Source organism: Cupressus sempervirens, chromosome 8, assembly GCF_028749045.1.
Source record: "Cupressus sempervirens isolate cs-2001-9-10 chromosome 8, ASM2874904v1, whole genome shotgun sequence".
NCBI lineage: Eukaryota > Viridiplantae > Streptophyta > Pinopsida > Cupressales > Cupressaceae > Cupressus > Cupressus sempervirens.
In genome coordinates, this window is record NC_143125.1 from 467,360,742 (window position 1) to 467,383,138 (window position 22,397).

At 37.0% G+C, this 22,397-nt stretch overlaps 1 protein-coding gene across 4 annotated transcripts in view; it reads left to right on the forward strand.

The window, feature by feature from the left end:
* The window catches only part of LOC149543258 (indigoidine synthase A family protein), a 244,847-nt gene that overhangs the window by 141,684 nt on the left and 80,766 nt on the right, over positions 1-22,397 (forward strand). For all 4 annotated transcript variants that reach the window (XM_089798105.1, XM_089798106.1, XM_089798108.1 and 1 more), the window contains 2 exons: positions 921-1,003; positions 2,805-2,864. In XM_089798105.1, coding sequence (XP_089654231.1) covers positions 921-1,003; positions 2,805-2,864 — 143 coding nt within the window. The remainder of the gene's footprint in view (positions 1-920; positions 1,004-2,804; positions 2,865-22,397) is intronic.

Below are 22,397 nucleotides of genomic sequence, written 5' to 3' on the forward strand. Positions count from 1 at the left end.
AGCGGGTGAGGTCTTAAAGGTGTACCTAGTAACTTAGCATGGAAGCAATAAAGACTAAAGTGTTAGGTCAATTGAGCAACTTTGGAGATAACTTGAAGATTGATGCAAGTGGCCTTTTATTTTTTATTACTCTAATGTGGGGAGATTGATGGTTTAGTTACGCTTGGAAATCAGAACCCATTAATAACTATAGTTTCTAATCTTTGGAACATTATTCACATGTAATGAGATCAACAACCATTCAATTGTGTTCCCTTCGTTTTACCTCCTATTCTATATAACGTCACAAATTTTCTCCCTTGTAAATACACTTTAGTAATAGCTTCACTAATTCCTTTTCCAAGTCCACTATTTTTTAAAGGTATAGAGGATCTTGAGGCATTCTTGCCAATAATTGGATAATAAATATCTAGAGTTAAAGAGAGGACGTGTTGATTGCAGGGGTCAGATTGTTGAGAGATGCTCAAGTCTATAATTAATCACCTTTGCTATTTGTCCTCTCTTCATGTAATGGAAGGTAAATGTCATTTATGTCACATAATACAAGTGATTCAATTAAATTTAGTTGAATTTTCCTTGGGAATTAAATGTAAAAGGCCATTTAATGTAACATGAGAAGCTAAAGCTCAGAAATTTCCAGTATGTGCATTTGTGAGACGGGAACCGAATTGTCAAATGGTGGGATTGAGTTGAATGAAATATATACTCAATGTTTTTGAAAATGCAAAGGGAAGGCTGTTTTGATCAGATTTCATATTTGCTACATCTCAGGCATGCATATATTGTAAAAGAACTATTCTTCCACTCTAGTTTTAATGGGATTAGATCATCTTAAGGGACTAGCTTTTTATACCTTTACTTGACATCAGTTGTGTTTCTCAGTGAAATGAGAAAATTTTCATAATGACTTTTGGGTGTAGGTTTGACCACACTGGAGTTGGAAGAGCTTGCTAAATTGGGTCCTAAAGCGTTGAAGACTGCTCGTAGAGACATTGCATATGTTGTAAGTAAAATAAGATCCTCACTGGTCCTTTTAGATTTTTTCAAAGCATAGTGAGTTCAATTATTTTGTGTAGTTATTAACTTTTTGTTTCTGTGTTGAACACATATGCATATATGAAGCTTGATGGTCAAATATATTGTACGAGAAAGTGAGTAATGCCCCAGGAATTAGTTATAACGAAGATCGATTCATCTTAGTTAAAAAAACAAAAAAACAGCACATTATGTAGATACTGAAAGAAAAAGCATTACATGATACAAAAGCCTTATTAGAAGAGAAACACAAATTAACAGGGATTGCCTCTCTGAGAGGAAAAATCAGAACCACATATAATGTAAATTATGCCTCATAAATTTAGCTGAGAGATGCCTTCTAGAACATATCTTTAAAAACACAAGTCAGCGATGAATAGGTGTTAAGTTTTCATAACCCAACAGTTATGACTTCGGACAGTGTAGATGATAGATAATCATTATATGTTTTGTTGCAACTCCAAACTTGTTATCTGTTTGTATAAGCAGGTTCATATGTTGTTTATGATAGCATACATAAAATAGTTGATTTTCATGATGCTCCAATGTATTTGTGTTTGACTAGAGTCAACAGAAGGATGAACCTCATTATTTGAAGAGTACTTATCATTTGATCAAACATAATTTTCTTTCATACATATAAGCTTATATCTTACAAAAGCCATTCTTGCTGCTGTATGTAAGCTAAAGTAGTCAGCTTTAATAATAAATCTAGTACCAAGGAGAAAGTTGTTGCCTTTAGGTAGCTGCATGGAAGACCATACCCACTTTTTAATAAGTGTACTTTACCCCAGCATTCAGTTTCCTGCTTTTGAAGTTCATTTAATATTTTTTGGAACAAAAACTCCACCAAACAATATCTTTAGGTGTCACACTTGATAAAAAGGCTCCGGGAAATCTAAAGTAGCCTAGAGAAAAGCAAAAGGGAAGTATTCATTTGATTTCATCCCGAAAAAGGTTCAAGTCAATTGAAAGCATCATTTGTAAGTTAAATCAGCATGTAGAAGTTAAGTTGTATGCAAAACAATGGTAGAAGTCTGTAAAACCAAGAAATCCACACAGCTTGTTAAGTCATGGCAGGACACTCTTGAATGGCCAAGATATGTTAGGGATGTTTCAGAAAATTCATATTCGAATTTATTGCCATATAATTTTGTAGCTCTATTAAGAAAAGGTTATCTATAGCTAGAAACATCATTAAAATGAACTTTTAAGATTTGTGAATTTACTTCATTCATACTTGGAATATTGTATGAGCATTAAATAGACCAAGAAGCATCACTAGAGTTTGTGATCCTGAAGTGGTGTGGCATTTCTTAGTAGCTAGAACTAAGGCCATTCAGATAAATTTTGGCCCCATTAGAGGTGTTTAGTAGATCATCAATCTTGAGGATGAAACTTTTTGTCTGATTATAGCTCAGTTGAGCTTTCTATTACCATGTAGGCATGGTATGAGCTATTCTTGGAAATGCCATTGAATTCGTGAAATATGACAGTTCTAAGCTATATCTTATACCAACAAGTATGTGCTGCTTTAATATTGCAAAACCTTAATGAAAATATTTAGAAAGCCATTTAGTAGTTAACATGAAATGCACTAATATTAAATATCAACATAAACTTTGAATTCAAGTAAAATGTATGGAATTGGTCTTCGATTGAAATGTTGGGCAACTGGTGCTTTGGATGTTTATATTCATAACTTACAAATAATGCTGGACAATTGTTCATATGTATATGATAATGTTCTAGTCGGTTATGATCAACAGGTTGCTATGGGTGCAAATGGTGCTACTACAGTCTCTGCAACCATGTTTTTTGCTGCAAAGGTGATTATCGTTGTTTGCCTCATGCTTTTGAATTGATGGAATCATAGTATATAAGAAATATACCTCTTTATCAGATCCCATTCTACTACTATGGTAAATTTTGTGAAGACATCACTAAAATTGGTGTACCAAGCAAGACTTATCTTTTTTGACTGAATGCCATACATTGCTTTTTGTCTGTTATCAATGTAAATGGGAAAGGATTTCTTCCCGTGTTAAGCTTTTTATCAATCATAACGTGTCAATTGCAAGAGTTGCAGAATTTTCCATTATGGACATTGAAAGTTGATTGTAAATTTGCCATAAAACCAAATCTTTCTCCATAGTATGCAGCTTTTCGCTGATGTAAAAAATTCTTCTGGCTTCTGTTTGTTCAAGATTAGTGCAGTATCCAGTTCATATGTTGTAAACATTATAGGTACTACTACATCGAAAATGTTTTTTTTATTGCTTTACTTTCAGAGAACCTGAATAATTGATTATAACTAGACATATAAATCAGTAAAACTTTAATGAATAGAAATACAAATATGACCATTACTTTAGCATAATACAAAATATAGATCCAAAAGGAAAGAAACACACCCATAAACACGTAAAGCAATTCCCTGCACATTGTGGATGGTCCTACCTTGGGATAGTCTCAATGTAAAACATAGATGCATATCATTGGGGCTTCATTGAGAGAGGGGGAGAAAGGAAGAGGGACATGTTTTTGAGTTTGTAGCTTGGATAGGAACTTCCACATAGGTTAGTGCAAATGTGTGGAAAGAGTTCAAGTGGTTTGAATTATTCTATTTTGCATTTAATTTTGGTGTAAATGAGTGCCCCCAATTTAGCTAAATAAATAAAATGTAAATATGCATTAGTGATTTTGACTGATGTTCCATCTTGTACTTTTAAGTGATAGGGATGCTTTTTCTAAGCAAATCTGATTTTTGGAAGATCAGATTTTTAATTAAAATATTATAAAGATGGAGCAAGATAGAAAGATGGTATCTTTTTGAGCGTAGGGAATTTCGTGAGTAACATCAGTTGTGGAGGTTGCTTTGTACGTTTATGGGAAAATGGAAAATTGATTTGAAGGTGTATTCAATTGCGTATTCCTTTGCATTTTGAAGATTTCATAAATGTTCAATGTAATGTCCCCTTCCTATCCTGTTTAGTAAGGTGAACTATTAGCCTATTCACGTGGGTTCCCATAGGCTAATGAGTTAGAGTTAGGGGGATTTGGAGACAATTGATTTAGTGAGATGGCAATATCATATGATACTTCTCTCAGAACATCACTATTCATATGCAAATACTTCTCTTAGATCAGAAACATACCCATTTGTATCTCAAGCTCATTTCTATTTTGAGCACATTCGCTACATAGAAGAATATCCCCATTGGGGTTATAATATACAAGTTCCCCCGATCCCATTATGCTTCAAGATTGTTAATATTGGCATTTCAGAGAAGGTCTGCCATCTTATGTCAACCAAAAAAATTGTAAAAATAAACTGACAGTGCATGAAGATTCATCGAAGAAGCATAACATATAGTATTGTGTGTTATTCATTCCGATGGAGGCTACAAATGATATTAGAGCATCAAGAGCCATCGGAAGAAGAAATCAATACAAGGCCAGTATTATGAAGTTAAATCGCTGATCTATTTTCTATTTGTACCTTATGTGCTTTATCGATGACAAAAGCTAAGATGAAGGAGAAATCTTTGCTAGAGGAATATCGGTTATCGGCAAAATCTTTTAAGAATTGTGCTGACAAGAGGAAAGCATAAGCAAAAAGTATAGTGAAAACAGATTCACTGATGAGAATCTCATTGGGTGAACAAGCCCCATTGGGATATGGAAGAGAGAGGACTTTGATCACATATGTTATATCGGTAGTATTTACTTAAACGACTTTGTGGGAAAATCTCAGTTTTTCTACCGATGATAAAACTGAATGAACCAGAGATACTTTGAGCATCAAACGTCATTAAAAGTTCCAATGATGAGACGTACCACTAAAAAAAGAGATAATGAAAAATATTATCAGTAGTAGTTTTGCTGATGATTCTCATCATGGAAACTATAATCATCCGGATGGTTCTTAATGACCTCCCCGATAGTGTATATCACACCAATACCATCATTGATCGAGAGAAGACCTTTTGAGTTGGTGATAAAACTTATCAGAGGAATTAATGATATCAGAGTGAAATTTTAAAGGCTTTCTAAAACAGAAAGTTATGCCAATGGTGAAGATTTAACAGTGTCCAAAGAATGATTGGTAGATGTAATATCCCGGATTTAGCAGGTCTTTGGAGTATGGTTTTGTCAGCTCATCATCGCAACCCTCGTGGGTTGATGTCTGGATTGGGGGGTCTTTGTCGAGTTATTACTATTTTTAGTAAGTCAATCTTGGTCAATTACTATTTTGGGTGAGCAGTTTAGGATGGGTGATCGTCTGGCTTGAATTTTGTTCTTTCAATGGAATTTTGATGAAGTCGTATTTATTTGGAGAATGTTGGTTTTAATGAATATTGAATGTTCACTTAATTATCCTTATGATTTATGATATAAAGTGTCAAGACTTTATATTATAAAAGTTGCTTTTAAGTGAGAGGTGGATGGGTGAAGCTAAATGGCTCAAATTGAATTATAAATATGGCTTTTTGGAGAATGGGAAAGCATCTTGAATTATACATTTTCTTGCTCATATCATTTGGCTGAGGGTTTGAGGAATTTCTGAGTTTTTTTTTGACGATTGTGCTGAGGTAAACATTTCTCGAAATCTCTTGCTGTACTTACTGTGGTTAAGGAGACTGTTTTGGAGAAAATTGGCTGCAATAGAATTTCAAAATCTAGCAATTAAGGAGAGATCGATGGGGAATATTGTTGGCTGCAGTTTGTGATATTGGATGCAATGTGTGGCATTGGGGTCAGCTGGACACTGAACAGCATCCGCAATTGGACTGGACATTGGCTGCGGCTTCTAAGGCACTACAAATACCGCCCTGCGATTAACGTGTGCAACCTACAGATTCAGATTGACACTAGACGTTAATCCTTCCTGCCTGCCGTTAACAGCTGGAGCCGAATTGATTGTCTTCAGCATTGGACATTGAGCTTAGGGATTGTGTTGAAGTTGGATGACAGTAAATGCTGTGTGTAGAAGCCGCATCTACTATATACTGGACGTCCCTCTCCACTGGCAGCACCCATGGCTACGCTACAGCAACCAGGTTTCATTATTTAAACATTGGACATTCTGATTATAATATTTAAAAAACTTGTCTACCCTTTATCATTAATAATCATAGAAATTCGGGAGTTGTTGCATGGTTATAGTGTTTTCCTTTGCATTTTTATATTTGAAAAATCCAAAAAAAAGAATATATATTTAAAAAACATAGAATACCAAAAAACATTCTTCATTGGTATACTTAGTTCTTCCGAGGCATACATAGGGTTTTTACAGTAGAGGTTACACTGAGATGTGTTTTCCAAAGAAAGAGTGGTCCTGACTGAAATAATCATCCGAGGAACGTTTTGAATGGTTCTCTGACAAGGCAACAAAGAATAAGAAAAGCACAAGTATGGTTGAAGAAGCATACAAGATTGCCAAGGGTTGTACCAATAAGGTAAGAAGGATTTCAATAGGCACAATAGATCGAGGTGACATTTTAGTAGACTCACCGATTTGATAAACCAAAATAATAAATTGGCACCGATGGAGATCATATTGACATATCACTAACAAGGATGCAGCGATAATAACAAGTTTCATTTCAACATTAAAATTTTTCAAACCTGAAGCACTGATGACTGATTGTGTGATATTAATGATTCACATGAACAATTCCTCCATAATTTGTTGATCAAGGTAAGAATTATGTTAGAAGAAATTTCCTAAGGAAACATATTGCAGAGGTAAGGGAACAAGAAGATCCACAAATAGAGGAGCATAACATTTAAAAAATCCCAAGTATGTTGTCCTTTTTCTGATTTCTATAAGCAATGCTCAGTGATATAATTCAAATGTTCAAATGGACAGCCCTAGTAGTCCAAAGAGTAAGAGATAGAAAAAGAGAGGATGTTAACTGCAAAGATGCTGAAATTTTGACTTCTTGTAAAGATGATGTCGACAAAGAAGTAAAACGAGTGAAGTTTGCAAATATAAGAAAGACCCAGTTCAACAAATCCCCTATCCAAGCTATAGTTAAAATCTTAGATCCGTACAAGATGTTTTAGTTTTATCGACCAAACCGAAATCTGAAAGGTAGATCAACTAATTTATCGATTAGATGTTTTCAAAAAAGTTTTCCTATATTAATGAAGAATAGTGTCTTTTTATCCTAAAGGGGTATAAAAACTATTCAACCACATGTATATGTGGTGTAAAATGTAAAGATAAAAGGGAATCACATTGTCATATATTTTCATCATAAATAAATAAAAGACTTCAATACCTTTCTTTTCAATTGTGCTATGAAAAAATTGTTATCTTGATTAGTTCTTTGTGATTATCATTCAAGGTGAGTGATTATTATCTTGAATGCAAATGTGAAAGTTATATGTTTTCATTGCAAGATTGACAAAACAAGATTCATTTGAGACCAAAATGGGCTTTTATTGGTCATAAATGGGAAAGTCAATTCAATGAGAGTAGTTGTAGTTGAAATATATAACGATAACATTGAGGGTTAGATAGGTGACAGACTCATTCAGGGGAGGGTTGAAAAATTATCTCTCAGAGTTTTATTTACGGTTTGGAGGTGGGTGACTCTATAGCCCAAAGGAGAAGGCACTAGTCCATTTGCACATAAACTATGCTCAGAATCATCCAAAATACAATCAGCTCATAGTAGGAAAAGTAAAAAAGAAAATACAAGTAATAAATCAAGATGTTAGAAGAGATCAAGAAATCAGTAAAGTAAGTTGGTCTATTTCAAAGATACATGCCCCTTTGAGATAGAAGATAGAAGTGGAATATAAGTGAAGAACAAAATCTGCTATAAAAAGCATTAGCTTGAAGAATTAGTTGGTGTATAGACATACTTGCCTTGGTCTTGCAAAGCCTAAAATGTAGGGGAGTTTAACCACCGTTTGGTCAATCTCATTTGTTGGCCAAATCAGTTGGAGAGTTTAAGCATAGAGCTTGGTATGCTCTTAGAATTTTCCAATTTGTTGATTTGGGGACCAGTACGCTCCCAATGCGAATCTGCCATACCAATGAAAAGAAATTGTGTAAAAAGAAATTATCCCTAATAATGGATGAAATGCGATCATAGTGGCTAAATAACATATATCGACACTTTTTTTTTTTTTTTTGCTTTCTCAAAAGCTCGATTATCTCAAGTGACAAGTATTCACGCCCATGAGTGCTAAAACATCAAGGTAATGAAATCATTTGTTTTGTTCCTTGTATGAATCTCACATGTGCAAAGGGTACACAAATGAAATATTAGTATGTCACAGTTGTGGTGTGTACTAAGGGGATTAAAAGACACATAAATTCATATGTATTTAGTGAAGCTTGTAAAAGCATTCATAGGAGAAGACAAAGGTGTGTCGATGAAAATAATTTAAAAATCACTGAGTTGTGGGGTCCCTTATCATTGTTTAAAAAATGTCTCCATTGATGTGTGAACTTAAAGTTGGAAATCAAGTTATGCATTGGGCAGATGTGAATTTTAGGAAACAATCTTTGGCTATGTATTATTTAATAACTTTCCTCTTCTATTTCTCTCCCGTGAAAGAAATTCTGAATAATGGATGTGAAATTGGTTGAAATCAAAATTAAAGTTGAGTTTGAAAGTTATAAGAAAATTTAATTAAATATTGAATTTTTATTAATAAATATTTAAAAATGAAAAGATGGCGAAGTGGAACAAAATTGTTCTCCTTAGAATTATTTTGGAAAATAATTAAATATTGGAATTTGGCATCCTATATTTAAAACATTAGAAAAATTTAATTGCTCAAGTATTCTAATTCCAATTCATTTGAGAATGTACCCATGGATGAAACTTTATGATGAAAGAGTTTGGAGGATTCAAGAAGTGCAAAGTTTTGGAGAAAATCTTGTGAGCTTTTTAAATGAGAATAATCGAGAGGGGTTTTTTAAGAGAGAAACTATGTAAGAAGTTTTTATGTGATTCTCATGTCGATCATTTCATTTTGTAGGAGGAAGATTTCCAATTTTGCATGATCAAGGACACCATTCAAGTTCTAGAACTCTTGTTGTAGTGTTGACGATATCCGAGTTTCAAGTGCATAAGAGCCCCACTTAGGCACAAAATTCACTAATGGCTAATCAATATATACAATGCAAATTATGCATCATTTATTATTTAAAGAAAACAAAGAGCTTGGAATTGTATCTGCATCCTGTCTTGGTTAGGTTGACAATATGAGACATTGCACCCATCAGCATTTGATGATTTGTCAATGACGTTGAGGCTTGTACATGAATTTTCTGTCACATAGAAATAAAATTAGCCCTTCCCATGACACACAACTCGGAATTTATTGCTGCGACTTCTTACTTGAAATATGATCCACTAATGCAGTCACGAAAAACACTAAAGCCCACATGGCTTACAGAGTATGGGAATGCAGGACACAACATAGATAATCTCCAGCTGCCTATGAAAATTTGTTCAGATCTGTAACCATTTACAACCAACAATGGCACTTGTATGCTGCCATTCTCATTGACATAAATTGTTGATTCTTTCACCAGTTCTAAGCTCCCAAACTGCAAATAATCTACAATTCTTTGTGTCCAATACTCAGAAACCAAAACGCACCAAAAACAGGAAGGAGAAAACAAGTTTTTTTTGCATGTGGAATGTTGATTCTTTCCAACTCCCAACCTAGCGTATACCTTTTTTTCTTTCAAAAATGGCTTCTGAGATTTGTCGATGTCGTCGGTAGATATTGTGTAGCCAACAGGATGAATGTCGTCGATAAATATTGTGTAGTAGATAGGATGGATGTCATCGCTAAATACTGTGTAGCCGACGGCCCCTTTGGGAAGGTTCTTATTATGTAGCCGATGGACCCCTTCGGGAAGGTTATTCGGAAAGTATATATACACCCTCTGAGATCATTGTAATCATCATCAGAAGCATAATGTAATGTCCTTGGCATATGCGAATAATAAAAGAGTACTGCTGTTCTTATTTATTGTTTGTGTGCATTAAATCTATTTACCCCATATGGTAAACATTTGGTGCCGTTGCCCGATGAACTTGGAACGAAGGAGGAATGAAGACTAATGCCAAATCAACTAAACAAGGATAGAAATAAGATAAAGGGAAAAGATGGAATACGCATTGCGCAAGAAAATTTAATTTTGGCATAACAGGTCGAGCGTAGATGAAGGTTTCAACAGATTGCTGATGGACACTGAAGTACCGAGGAATTGTTGGAAGAGACTTGACAGCGGGTGGAATTGGTGGAAGAAGCAAGGGAGGAGTTTTTGACCCTGTATTCACTAGGGAAGAGAATCCAAACGAAAGGGAATTAACTCGCACGGCTAGGAGTATCGAGGGAGTATGAGTGTGGAGTGAACTCTTTGTCCGCGATACACTTTCGGAATGGACAAGTTTTCTTAACGGAGACCCTTCTTCACCAAACAACGCAGCTGTTGGGAATAAGACGACTGCCCGAAACAGTGTCAGTGTCAGAGTGCAGAAAATTGGTGCTGGAATACAAAGCGTTGGTGTTGGGATACAAAGCGTTGGTATCGGAGAGCAGAGCGTTGGTGTTAGGTTACAAAGTGTCAGTGTCAGAGTACAGAACAATGCTGGTGTCGCAGTGCCTAACAACGCCCATACACAAAATCAAGTAATAATGGCAAGACCAAAGGAGAAGTTGCCAAAGTTTGCTGGTGATGGAACAACCGATCCAATCCGACACTGTAAATCATGCGAAACAATTTGGAGGGCGAATGGCATAATAGATACAAATGAATGGGTCAGACAATTTTCGGCAACCCTAAGGGGTGTAGCAATTGATTGGTTTGCCGATACAGATCCCCAATAATTAACAAATTGGGCGGACGTGAAAAAGGAATTTACCATCGAATTTCAACTGCTATGCGATGACAATGAGATCATAGCAGAGATATACAACACGAAGCAAGGTAAAAATGAAACAGTTTGAGTATATGCCAGAAAATTAAAAGACTTAATAAACAAGATGGAAAGTAAGCCGACAAATTGGCTACAAAAGAGATGGTTCATTGAAGGACTACGCCCGAAGTTACAAAAGAAAATGAAGATTGTGCTGCCATCATCATACACAAGCATACAATTGGGCGATGAACTTAGAAAGTGAGTAGAAAACAAAAAAGAAGAAGAGTAGCTCATCCGATTCTAATGACGATGTGTCTTCGGAAGAAGACAACAATGATGACGAAAAGGGCAGCAAGAAGGTCTGAGCTCTCTAGAAGGATATGATCCGAATGATGAAAGAATTTAAGAACATGTAGAAAGAGACGAAGGGAAATGACCTCTGGTGCATGAAATGTAAGACAAAAGGTCACACGAAGGGATCCTGTCCAAAGAACCAGTTCTGCGAGATCTGCCAGATCATGGGACATTCCACAAAAGAATGCCCCTTCAATATGAAAACAAGAGGACCTCAACAAGTGCTCTTGACCTAGGAGGCTTCCGCATCAGGACGGGGTGAAAACACCAGTAATGAGGGTTCCACGTCGGGAGGATACAAAAATAATAGAGGGCAAAACAACAACAATGCCAACAATAATAATGGGAGCTGCAGCCGAATTTAGTATGATGCGAATGGCCGCTCGATGGTTCAATGCCGACATTGCAATTTGTGGGGCCACTTTGCTCGAGACTGTACAATGGCAAATGCACCAAAGTTGTTATGTAGATGTTGCGGTCCTAGAGATCATGAAGATGCCAAGTGCCCAAAATCAGGAGTGAATTTAATCACCATCGGGACGGACGAAGAGGAGGTTCTGGCAATCACATGAAAGCAAGCCAAACTGTATCCTGACTCGGTGCAGGAAAACAAGAGATTAGAGGAAGCATGGGCGAAAATTGAGAAGGCGACGCAGGCGGACAAAGCACACTTGAAGGACACTATTGGTACCTCAGCAAGAAACTGCATGGAACAGAACATCGTATGACATATATTACAAACTGAAGTGCTAGTCAAGATAAATGATCTGCTGCTCACAATGCCTTAACTCCGATCGACACTCACAAACATTGCTCTAGTTGCTAAATTATCAGGAGAACAAGGAAGGGAGAAAGAAAGTAGAGCACGTGTAGAGGACCTGATGCTACTAGCCCTCACATCCAGACGACATTTGGTAGTCGTCGAAATGGGAATTCTGGGAACTGTTCTGACAGACACAATTGTGGATGGAGGTTCAGGGGTAACGTCCTACTAGAAGATACCTAGAAGAAGTTGGGACAGTCGACGTTGTGGCCACCTACATTCCAGTTGCTCACGACAGACTAGCACGGGATCAAACCGTTGGGAATCTTGATGGCACAACCAGTGACTATTGGAACGCAATCGTTCCTGCTTGACTTCGTTGTCATCCCATTGAAGAGGAGAGGATATGACACTATTCTGGGTCGTGGATGGCTCATGCAAGCAAAGGTTAAGCATGATTGGAAGAAGAATACACTATCAATGGAAAGCAAGGGACGACGATTCATTATTGATTTACACACACAAATGGTGGGCGAAGAAGTTGTATCATCTAATTTTGAAGAAGAGGATGAAGGAAAGTAGCGATTGGAACCCAATGAGGAAGGAGTCCTACAGTTGGAAGGTGGATCGATGGACGATGATTTGGATTCGGTGAACGGCCTTTTCCACTGGCAGATAGAGGATTACGAGCTCTTTCTGAGCTGTAATATGTTAAGGGTCGCCGAAGGTGAGAAAGAAGAGGAAAATGAATGTCCGAAGGAATACAAAGAAGTGGAAGAAGGAAAGGCAGTTACGGTTGAAGCTAAAGGGAGGAACATACAGTATGAACCCAAAAAAAGGAAACATTCCACCATATGGAACATAGTGAACGGACCGCGCGAAAAGAAAATGTTACATCGAACCACATATATAGTAGAAAGGTGCCGGCAACAAGGAAAACACATCATACATTCTGTAGAGGAAACAAAGAGGAAGGGTTTAATAAAAGCTTTAGTAGTATGGAGTGAAGGTTCTAAAATCAAGAATACAGTTGTTGACGGCAAGGAGTGCCAGCCGATGGAATTCATGGTATCGAGTGTCGAGAACAAATTGGGCAATATGGAAAACCTGAGGGAGAGATCGTGTAACTTAAATAAACTTCGACGATTAGGCACAAAAGGTCACGGAGGTGACACAGAACAGACGCAAAGCGTAGCATGATAAATGCCTGAAATTGAACAAGTTCCAACCGAGACAGTTGGTATTGAAGTATGATGGACGGAACGAAATCAAACCAGGCAAGTTTAAAATTAAATGGGTCGGGCCATACCAGATCCGGGAGGTAGGTGATAATGGAGCAATAAAGTTGTGGACATTAGACGGACAAGAAATACTAGAGGCAGTCAACGGTTCAAAGCTAAAGAGGTAGCAACGATCCCCTCGTCGTCAGAGAATGACAAAACTCAAAGGGAGAATTGATTTTTTAGAAAAGAAAAAGCAAAAAAAAAGCAAGTCATTATGGTCACCGCATAGCTACCAAATGCAAGCCATCGTACGATGGTTGTCCTTACAGTATTTTTATGTCTCACCTCTAAAACCATATGTTGGATAAAGGAATGGGGGAAAATTAAATAGCCGTATGCTTGCAGCCTATACCTCTGTACGGTAAGACAAGTACGGCTTCATATGCATCATGACCGTATGACATCATAGTTGCCAGTGCAAGCACCGTATGTTTAACAAATAAAACGCAAGATATATACTAGGCAGTGTACGGAAATTTGGAGCACATACAAACTTCTTATTATGTATCGTACGGTGATCGGGTTAAACTATACAGACTTCTTGTTATGAACCGTACGGGTGGAGCATTGCTATTAGTTTGTTCGGACAGGGAATACGACGGCAAGGCAAACAAGAAACAAGTTATAAAGGCATCACAGTACGGGGTTGGTGTTTTCAGCATGACACAGAGATAATGAGTATAAGCTAAGGTCAAAAATAAGCATATTTGAAAAGATGCCTAGTTAGATCAAAAACGCCTAGTCTGGAGGTTGTGAGTTAGTACAATAAGAAAGGCACGTAGAGGAGCACAACCATACGGTGTCCAAGGAAGGGCAACGTGGATTTTGGTATTGTTCTTCGACCAGCATCTGTACGCAGTTTAAGGGAAGGAGCAAGGCCATACTAGAACACAAGAACCAGCCGTTCTAAAGATATCAAAGGAAGACCGTACAGATCCATACGGAGGGGGAGGAATTTTTCAAGCAGAATAGACGGGAAAAAGTAACTGGCCTAACCCAGTAGAGGAACAAATGAAGTCTATAGGAAAGAGTAAGTGTAAGGGCAAAAAAAAAAAAAACGACGACAGATTGAAATAGTTCAGAATGAGTAACACATGATGCCAAAGGGAAGGGAAAGACATAAACAGGTAAAAAATGCAAGTGGTTGGTTGAAAGAGTGTGGAATCGGAAGAAAATCACAAAGATGGTGTGTTCCATGGAGTTTTGTGTGAGTTTGAGAGTGTTAATTTGGTCTTGGCGGACCTCGCTAGGGGTGATGCCCTCCAGACCCCCAGTTGGTGCAGTTATCAGTCGTGGAAAATGTGACCAGTTGATGAGACTTGGAGCTGTGGCAGGCATAGAGTGTTTGTGTACCAGAGGTGGAAAGATCAATGGAGCAAGCCTTTCAAGAGGGGTGATAAGCTTTGAGGCATTTGGAGTAGGTGTTGGACGTGAAGCTATCTTGGTGGATGCATAGAGAGCTTGGGAGGAGTTGATCATCCAATTGAATGCAATTCAGCGACACTTGGCTTAGGGTATCCAGGAGTTGGAAACAGAGAAAGCGACACGGGTGGCTATCAAGGTCAGCTAAGGAAACAATATTGTGTTAGCAAAGGCTATAGATGCAACGTATTTTGGAGACCAGTTAGATGCAGGCACAGAACGAATGTGAAAGTGGTGTGACAGAAACAGATCTATTTTGTTGTAGTTAGTTAGTTACTGTATTCCGCTTGGTTAATCTGTCTCGGATATTTTGTAATTGTCGTTCGGAGACGACTTTTTCTTTTGGGGGGGATGATGTCATCGGTAAATATTGTGTAGCCGACAGGATGTATGTCGTCGGTAAATATTGTGTAGCCGATAGGATGGATGTCGTCGATAAATACTGTGTAACCGATGGCCCCTTCGGGAAGGTTCTTGTTATGCAGCCAATGGACCCCTTCAGGAAGGTTATTCGAAAAGTATATATACACCCTCCAAAATCATTGTAATCATCATTAGAAGCATAATGTAATGTCTTTGGCATATGCGAATAATAAAAGAGTACTGTTGTTTGTATCTATTGTCTGTGTGCATTAAATCTATTTACCCCATGCGGTAAACAATCGACAAGCCAAATGCCAAAACGTAAAAGCTACAATTCCAAGCTTTCAACAATGATAATTAATTTTGTAGAACATTAGGAAATGAGCAAGCTTGTTATATTTCCATCATTTCTATATACCACCAAGAGAGTTTAAGAATCACAAGGGACTTAAGATATTAAACATAATTCTGCAAAATATAATAAAGCTCCCTTTCAAAATGTAAGACTTAGTGTTGTAAATATGAGCTGCCAAATACAACATTAAACTCATTTAAACTTAGGCTTAAAGATATAGGCTACCTTTTTTATAATTAATTAAGTGAGCTAAATGGAAAAACGTTGTTCACTTAATTAATAAAAAAAAAAGTAACCCAGTGGCCAATTATGGAATTAAAATCAACATTATTATTAATCAAGTAAAACTTAATTAATACTTGTAAATTCCATCTAAAGCTTATTAGATCTAAGGTGAGCAAAAAGCGGGGACATTGCACTCCGACTTACTAGAAATTGCTTGTCGTGAAGCAATCTCGCATCCATTAGCTCACCAAACTCCAACCCAAAGAGTATCCCACTTCCACTAGGATCCCGTTGAAAAATGCATGTAATGTCCCTATCATCACCAAATACTCCTTGTAAATACCACACCATTTGTATGATCAACTTAGTCTGTGAAATTGAACTCAATACCTGAACTAGTGACACAGAAGGAAGAACATCACACAAAAGCGACTCAAAAGGCAGATTAGACCCGTCCCCTTTCTCTGTGCCAATTGAGTTATGGTTCCAAACATCAAACTCATGCATTGGCAAACTCTGCACCTAGTAGATATCCTGTACATGAGGATTGAATGTGAATCTCTAGGCGCTCCTTACTGTGTACACCACTAAGAGCTCAAAAGACCTGTCTGAAATCGAGGTGCATTGACGAAATCCCAATCACCATCCTCTACCATCATGAGAGGGAGATCGACAAAAACCTCAAATAATAGATTGTCATATTATAAGGTAACATCGACATCAAACAAGGTATTGTTCACAAAGTGAACTGAACTTGTATAGTGATTTGAACTAGGTTACCTTGAACTACAGGAGGCATAATGTGTACATGTTCCACCTAAACCATAACAAAGAGACATAGTGTGTAAAGTGCCCCCTGTGATAACCCTGTACCTCATATTTCCTTCCTCAGTATGCAAACTTCATCTCCATGGAGCGCAGGCTAAGGGAAAAATTTTCAATATCCTATAATCACTGCATCCTTAGAATCACATCCATCTTCCGTAAGTTGATCATATTAAAGTTTGACTGCATCTCATAGCCACCAAGAAATTAAGAGAGATGATGTATGTGTCTGGTATAGGTAAGGGTGTAGTCATCTTCCACCCTGACTTGAAATCCAACAAACTCCTTCGCTTGAAGACCACACCGGCTAACAAACTCATGTATAAAATTATTTGTGGCCACAGTGTCTAACATGGCAATGCAGTGATGTCCATCCACCAATCCTCTTAGCTTGAAAGCAAAGAGAAGTGGTATAGTAGTAGACAACATTATAGTTGACAGCCAGGCATCGTGACCAAACTCTATAGTGACCCTTGAGCATCATTAACATCTAATCCACCGTGGCTGATGTGAAGTTTCAACCTCAACTTCATCATAGTACACCCACATAGAATGTTTTCCCTAGCCTTAGGTCTCAATGGGCATGCATTCTCTCTATCATAAGGCTCTTTGCACCAATAGCAAAGTTGTCATCTCTGATGGAGCCCAAATTTTCACAAATTAAGGCTTCCATTTTAAAAATAATGTTGGAGATTGATGAGGCATTGACATTGATGTCAAAGAATGTGAATAACTCTTCTGACAAAAAAACAGTTATGTGCTAACAGCAGTCATAATCAGTATGATTGTCTATGGACATGAATTTATTGTTGTTTAGAAGACACTATAGTAGTAAGAGAGCATATAGATTTGAGGAAGTTGAACAACAATAGCTATAATCAATACATCGAGGAATGCTGTAAACAATAATACAGAGCACTGATTAAAAACAAGAGTTCAAATGGACTGATATGCATAAAGAAATATCTGCTTAAGAATCATAATGAATGAATGACATCAGCAATATATTTTTAATATTCAAGAACTATGCTCATGTGCAGTAGCAATAAAAAAGAGTATGATATCTGAATTGATATACTAGGTTATCGGACGATGATGAAGACAACAGCAAGTATGTAATCACAGTATGTGTAACATACCCAACATTTTATCCTCAGTCACGAATAATAGTAATCTCATTAGTAAGTAAAGTTTGGATTTAGAAGATACAGGCCTGTAAGACAAACAATGATGTATTTGGGAAGAGCTACGCAGGACATATTAGATTCAACAACAGTACACCATGAGGATGTTAGTCATATTTGAAGCCCAACATACCTGCAAATGCAGCAATCACACACTATGTGAAACACATCTTCCATCGTGTGGCATAACTAAGTGACTACTGTGCTCATCCTTTGCAGCAGTATAGAAGTATGGAGGATTTGTCTCCCGGTCTTCATAGGGCCTCTTGAGTGGGAGAGATGTATTGTCTATTATCAATCATTTCTCTTAATAATTTATTCCTAATGTGAGTTTATGTTTTTGTTGCAAATCTTTGAGCATATACGGAAGAGTCACTGGTAACGTTTGCAAGTGGAGACGAGGAGTCAAGAAATTTCAACGCCAATCAAAGAGAAAAAGCATGAGATGAGGAGGAGCCTGCACAAAATCGAGTCATCTTATTCAATCATAGATTCAGGGTGATCATCGGCATCTAATACGGGGAATATTTTAAAGTTTAGGTAATCACTATATGGCTCCAACAATGTTGTCTATGCACATGTGATGCATACATTTACTTCCAATTCAAAAGATGGAAATTACATCTATGATATTTCCCATAATGATACCAGGACTACATCGTTTGTTGAAACCATATCGCCTTGTTTGCCATGGAGTCCAGAGGTTCACAACCCAGATTCTCGAGTTGGAACCACGTGAGGAAATAGAACACAAACATTCCTATGTTCGGAGGCCGCATGAGAGATTTTGTCAAAGCATAGATTTTTCATTAGTTCATCGAATAATCCTGGAAGACCCATTATATTTTTCAAGCTGTCTCCTTTGATTATCGTTATTTGTTTTGGATTTACTACCAAAGTGGTTGTAGTTAGGTGTCGTGAAGGAATGTGTCCATTCCTTACATACCTTTTTATTTATTATAAATATGTAATACAAATGGAGAACAAAAGACAATTGATATTCCTACAAATTTTTACATACTCAAGTTATATATGCACTTTGATATATTTTATTCTTTTATTGGTAAAGAGATGAAGTTTTGAACTAAGCCCGTGGATTGTGGATTATTGAATATATTCATATGCAATTCTGGAGTAAAACTGTACTAGATGGATCATCCATAAGGAGTGTCTCCAGTACAAGTTTATTTCCGGCATGATCAGTAGGAAATATTTATATTATTTTATTTGCATGAAGCTTTAGAGTTAAAATATTATATAGTTTCGTCCTTTATAATTATTATTTTAATTTTATAAATAATTTATATGATAGATAAGTGGACAGGATCAATTATAGCATTTTAAAATCAAACATCATAGATATTGTGAAATATTTAATTGTTTCCGAATCTATGTTTGGTTTGTCTCCGAACAAGAGTTAAAATACATTCTAGACTATTTTAAAATTGCATCCAGATATTTGATCTGTTGCATTTTGATTACTAAATTGTTTATAATTGATGCGCGTAGAATTTTATAAAGTTGTACGTTTTAAACTTGTAATATTAACTCTATCGCCCTTCAGTATTGGTCTTTATATTTTCCATAATTCGCAATCCATACACTGGCAATTATTTCATATCTTTCCTTTGAAGAATTAATATATTCATTTGTTGCACTAATCTATACTTATTCCTGTTTTAAAAACATTCTTTTGTTGTAATCCTTTCCGTTTGGAAAACTTTTGTTGCATTCATATTTTAACCAATCTGCTATAAGCATCCTGGGATTAAGTGTTTTGTTCAAGATTAGGTACACCTACCTTGATTTTGCAGAGCCAGAAGTGCAGGGGATTTGGATTGCATTGATCAATCCTATCAAGTTGGCCATAACCGGTTGGATATCCTAGCATCGAGTTGGCAAGGCTCGTAGGATTCCAATCTTCGGTTTTGGGAACCAACAATCTCCTCAGGTCTTCATGAGTTGCCTCATCCTGTTTTACAGTTGATTTTCGTTTTTATCTATAACTAGTGGGTGTACCTCATCTGTAGTTAAAGTGGTAGGTTTAGGTTGTATTGGCCTCGTAAGAGCTAAAATCTCTATGCTCCTGGCCTTCTTGATGGGCCCATGCAAGAAGGCTGGATTAAATGCCTTAAGTCACCCTCTACGTGGCTCCTGTAACCCCTTTGTAAATAGCATGACTAGGCGCTTCTCTATCACATTTAGAACCATGACAAAGAGTCTTAGGAACTCACTAATGTAGGACTCCAAATTACATGTCTACTTGAGCCGAGCAAGGTCATGGAAATAGGTTTCTAGATCCTTTCAATTAAAGCATTTTACCAACTTGTCAATAAACTCTTGATATGATGTAATCAAATTATGATGAAGGGTGAGCATCCCATGGTTGCACCACTTGAAAGATGCCTCGTCTAAATGCAAAATTGCAAACTTAATAGTATCCACGTTTGTCATAGGCCTAAGAGTTAGATATGTATAAACCTTACTAATCCAAGCTTGAGCATAAAGTTTTCCACTACCCTGAAACATGGGAAGGTTGAGCTTACCAGTCGTATGCTTGAGGTCACTGTTCTTAACCCTTTGCCTACCAACTAGTCTTGCTCTAGAGTGCTTCCTGCTCTAGGTCATAAACCTATCAAAGTTGAGATGATGTTTAACATTGGAGGTAAAGCCAACAAATCATCTGTAAACGAGGGAGCCTCATCATCAACATTGCTCTCATTTTAATACGGTCTTAGAAAATTAGATCATGATGGCCTATCATGACTACCTATGTGCACAACCTTGGACTTGTGAGAGCTTGTTGAACTACTCTTCTAAACTCTGCCTCTATTATGGCCCCCGGGCAAAGCAAATTGATAGAGTGTATCTAAGAGCTGCTGCTGCACTTTGGCTACCTGTTTCTGCCCATCTCCCAATTGCTGTTGACTTGTAGCAATATTTTTGAATGGTTCCCTATTCTCTGTCTCATCATCTTGTGTAGTAGGCTAGGTGAACTTCCACCTCTTTTATTACCCATTTGTACTCTAGGTAGTAATCTTAACTCACAACCATGTAATTGAGGTCTTTTGCATTTGTAGTACTTGTTTGGATCAAACCTAGCTGGTTGCATGAAAGAGCCCAATCTTGTGGGATGATAGGAATCCGCTTTGATACACTAAGAGATCTTCAATTAGGATCAAACTTCACTGATTGCTGATTTGTGTTTTTTTTGGGAAGATTTTGTGTTTTCAGAGATATATGTTTTTGTTTGGTTTTTTGAAATTTCAGAATTTTAAGAAAATTGGGAAAAGAACAAATTCAATGCAATGCTTTTTTCAATAACTCTACCTCTATTATTTTTTTTTAGGAGATTAGAAAATCGCTTTGCAGTTACTGCATACGGAAGCCAGACATTTATGTGCCTCGGCTCCTGTACCTTGCAATGTGTTTCTCGATCCTTTTTTCTCACTTTGTGCCCTCCTTTTCATTGTTTTATTTGCTTTCAGTACATGTTTTCATTGTCTGTGTGCTTTTTTTATTATCCCTTTGTGGTTATGGTTGTGTGTCATTTGGGCTTCTCTATTGATAATAGGTAAACCTTACCTTGCCATTATCTACCCACCCTGGATCACTCATGAAAGACCAAGGGGAGGCAATCATGATTGATGGTGGAGGAGAGGCATCTGAAGAAATGATGAAAGTTGATGAGGTTTTAAACAACACCCATGATCAGGATAATTCTCAGGTTTAGCAAAAGGATTTGAATGAGAAACCTTTGTATAAGGCAGTGGTGGACGAGATTTCAACTTCTTGCCAGCCGTCGGCTTTCTTTTCTAGCAAGATTTGTAGAGCCATTGTAGATGGAAATCAAAACGATGAACCTGGAACCAATGGAGATAGACTCGGAGATGGAGGCAATTTCGAATATGGTGTCGGTGGAGGAAAGGAGGAAGGTAAGATCCTACCCCATGAATTGAAGACCTTTTCTCTCTCGTCAAATGAGGATATGGTAATAGCTATTAGAACATAACAATCTCGGTTAAAAAATGTTCTAGTTTTCTTTGCATGCATAGATAAAGGGTTATTACCTTCTTAAAATTTTTTTGATGAATGGGTTGTAAATGTTTGGGGTAAGAAACTTGAGATTCATGTTACTTTCTGTAGAATGGTTCAAAGAGGGCTTTTTTTTGTATTTGTTAAAACTTATAGTATGCAAGAAAGAATCCTTCACAAGAAATTTTGGAATGTGGGTAAATCTTTATTTAGAGCCTTCCCATGGTCACTGAATGGGAATGCGGAAGAAGTTTCTGCTAGGGCTTCACCAAACTGGGTAGAAATTGAGAATTTGAATGTTGAATTTTGGCCCTTTATCTATTAGCTATTGAAGCCTGTTGACTCAGTTTTGCAGATAGAACAATCTAAGACTACCCTCCCATATTTAAATGCTAGGGTTCTGGTTGCTCTTGAACCAGGCATTGTATTCCCTAATAATATCTCCCTTAGTTGATTTTGAAGCTTTTCTACGGAATGTCTCCCAACTTGGTAATCTAGGTGCTTGTTTTCACTGCAAAAGGAATGGACATGTCAGAAAGGATTGTCCGAATTTATCTAGACCCCAAACTACTAACTTTGAGATTTCTAAAGATAATGCTAATAAAGCATCTAGTTTTGAAACAAAGAAACCCTCGGCACCATCCTCAG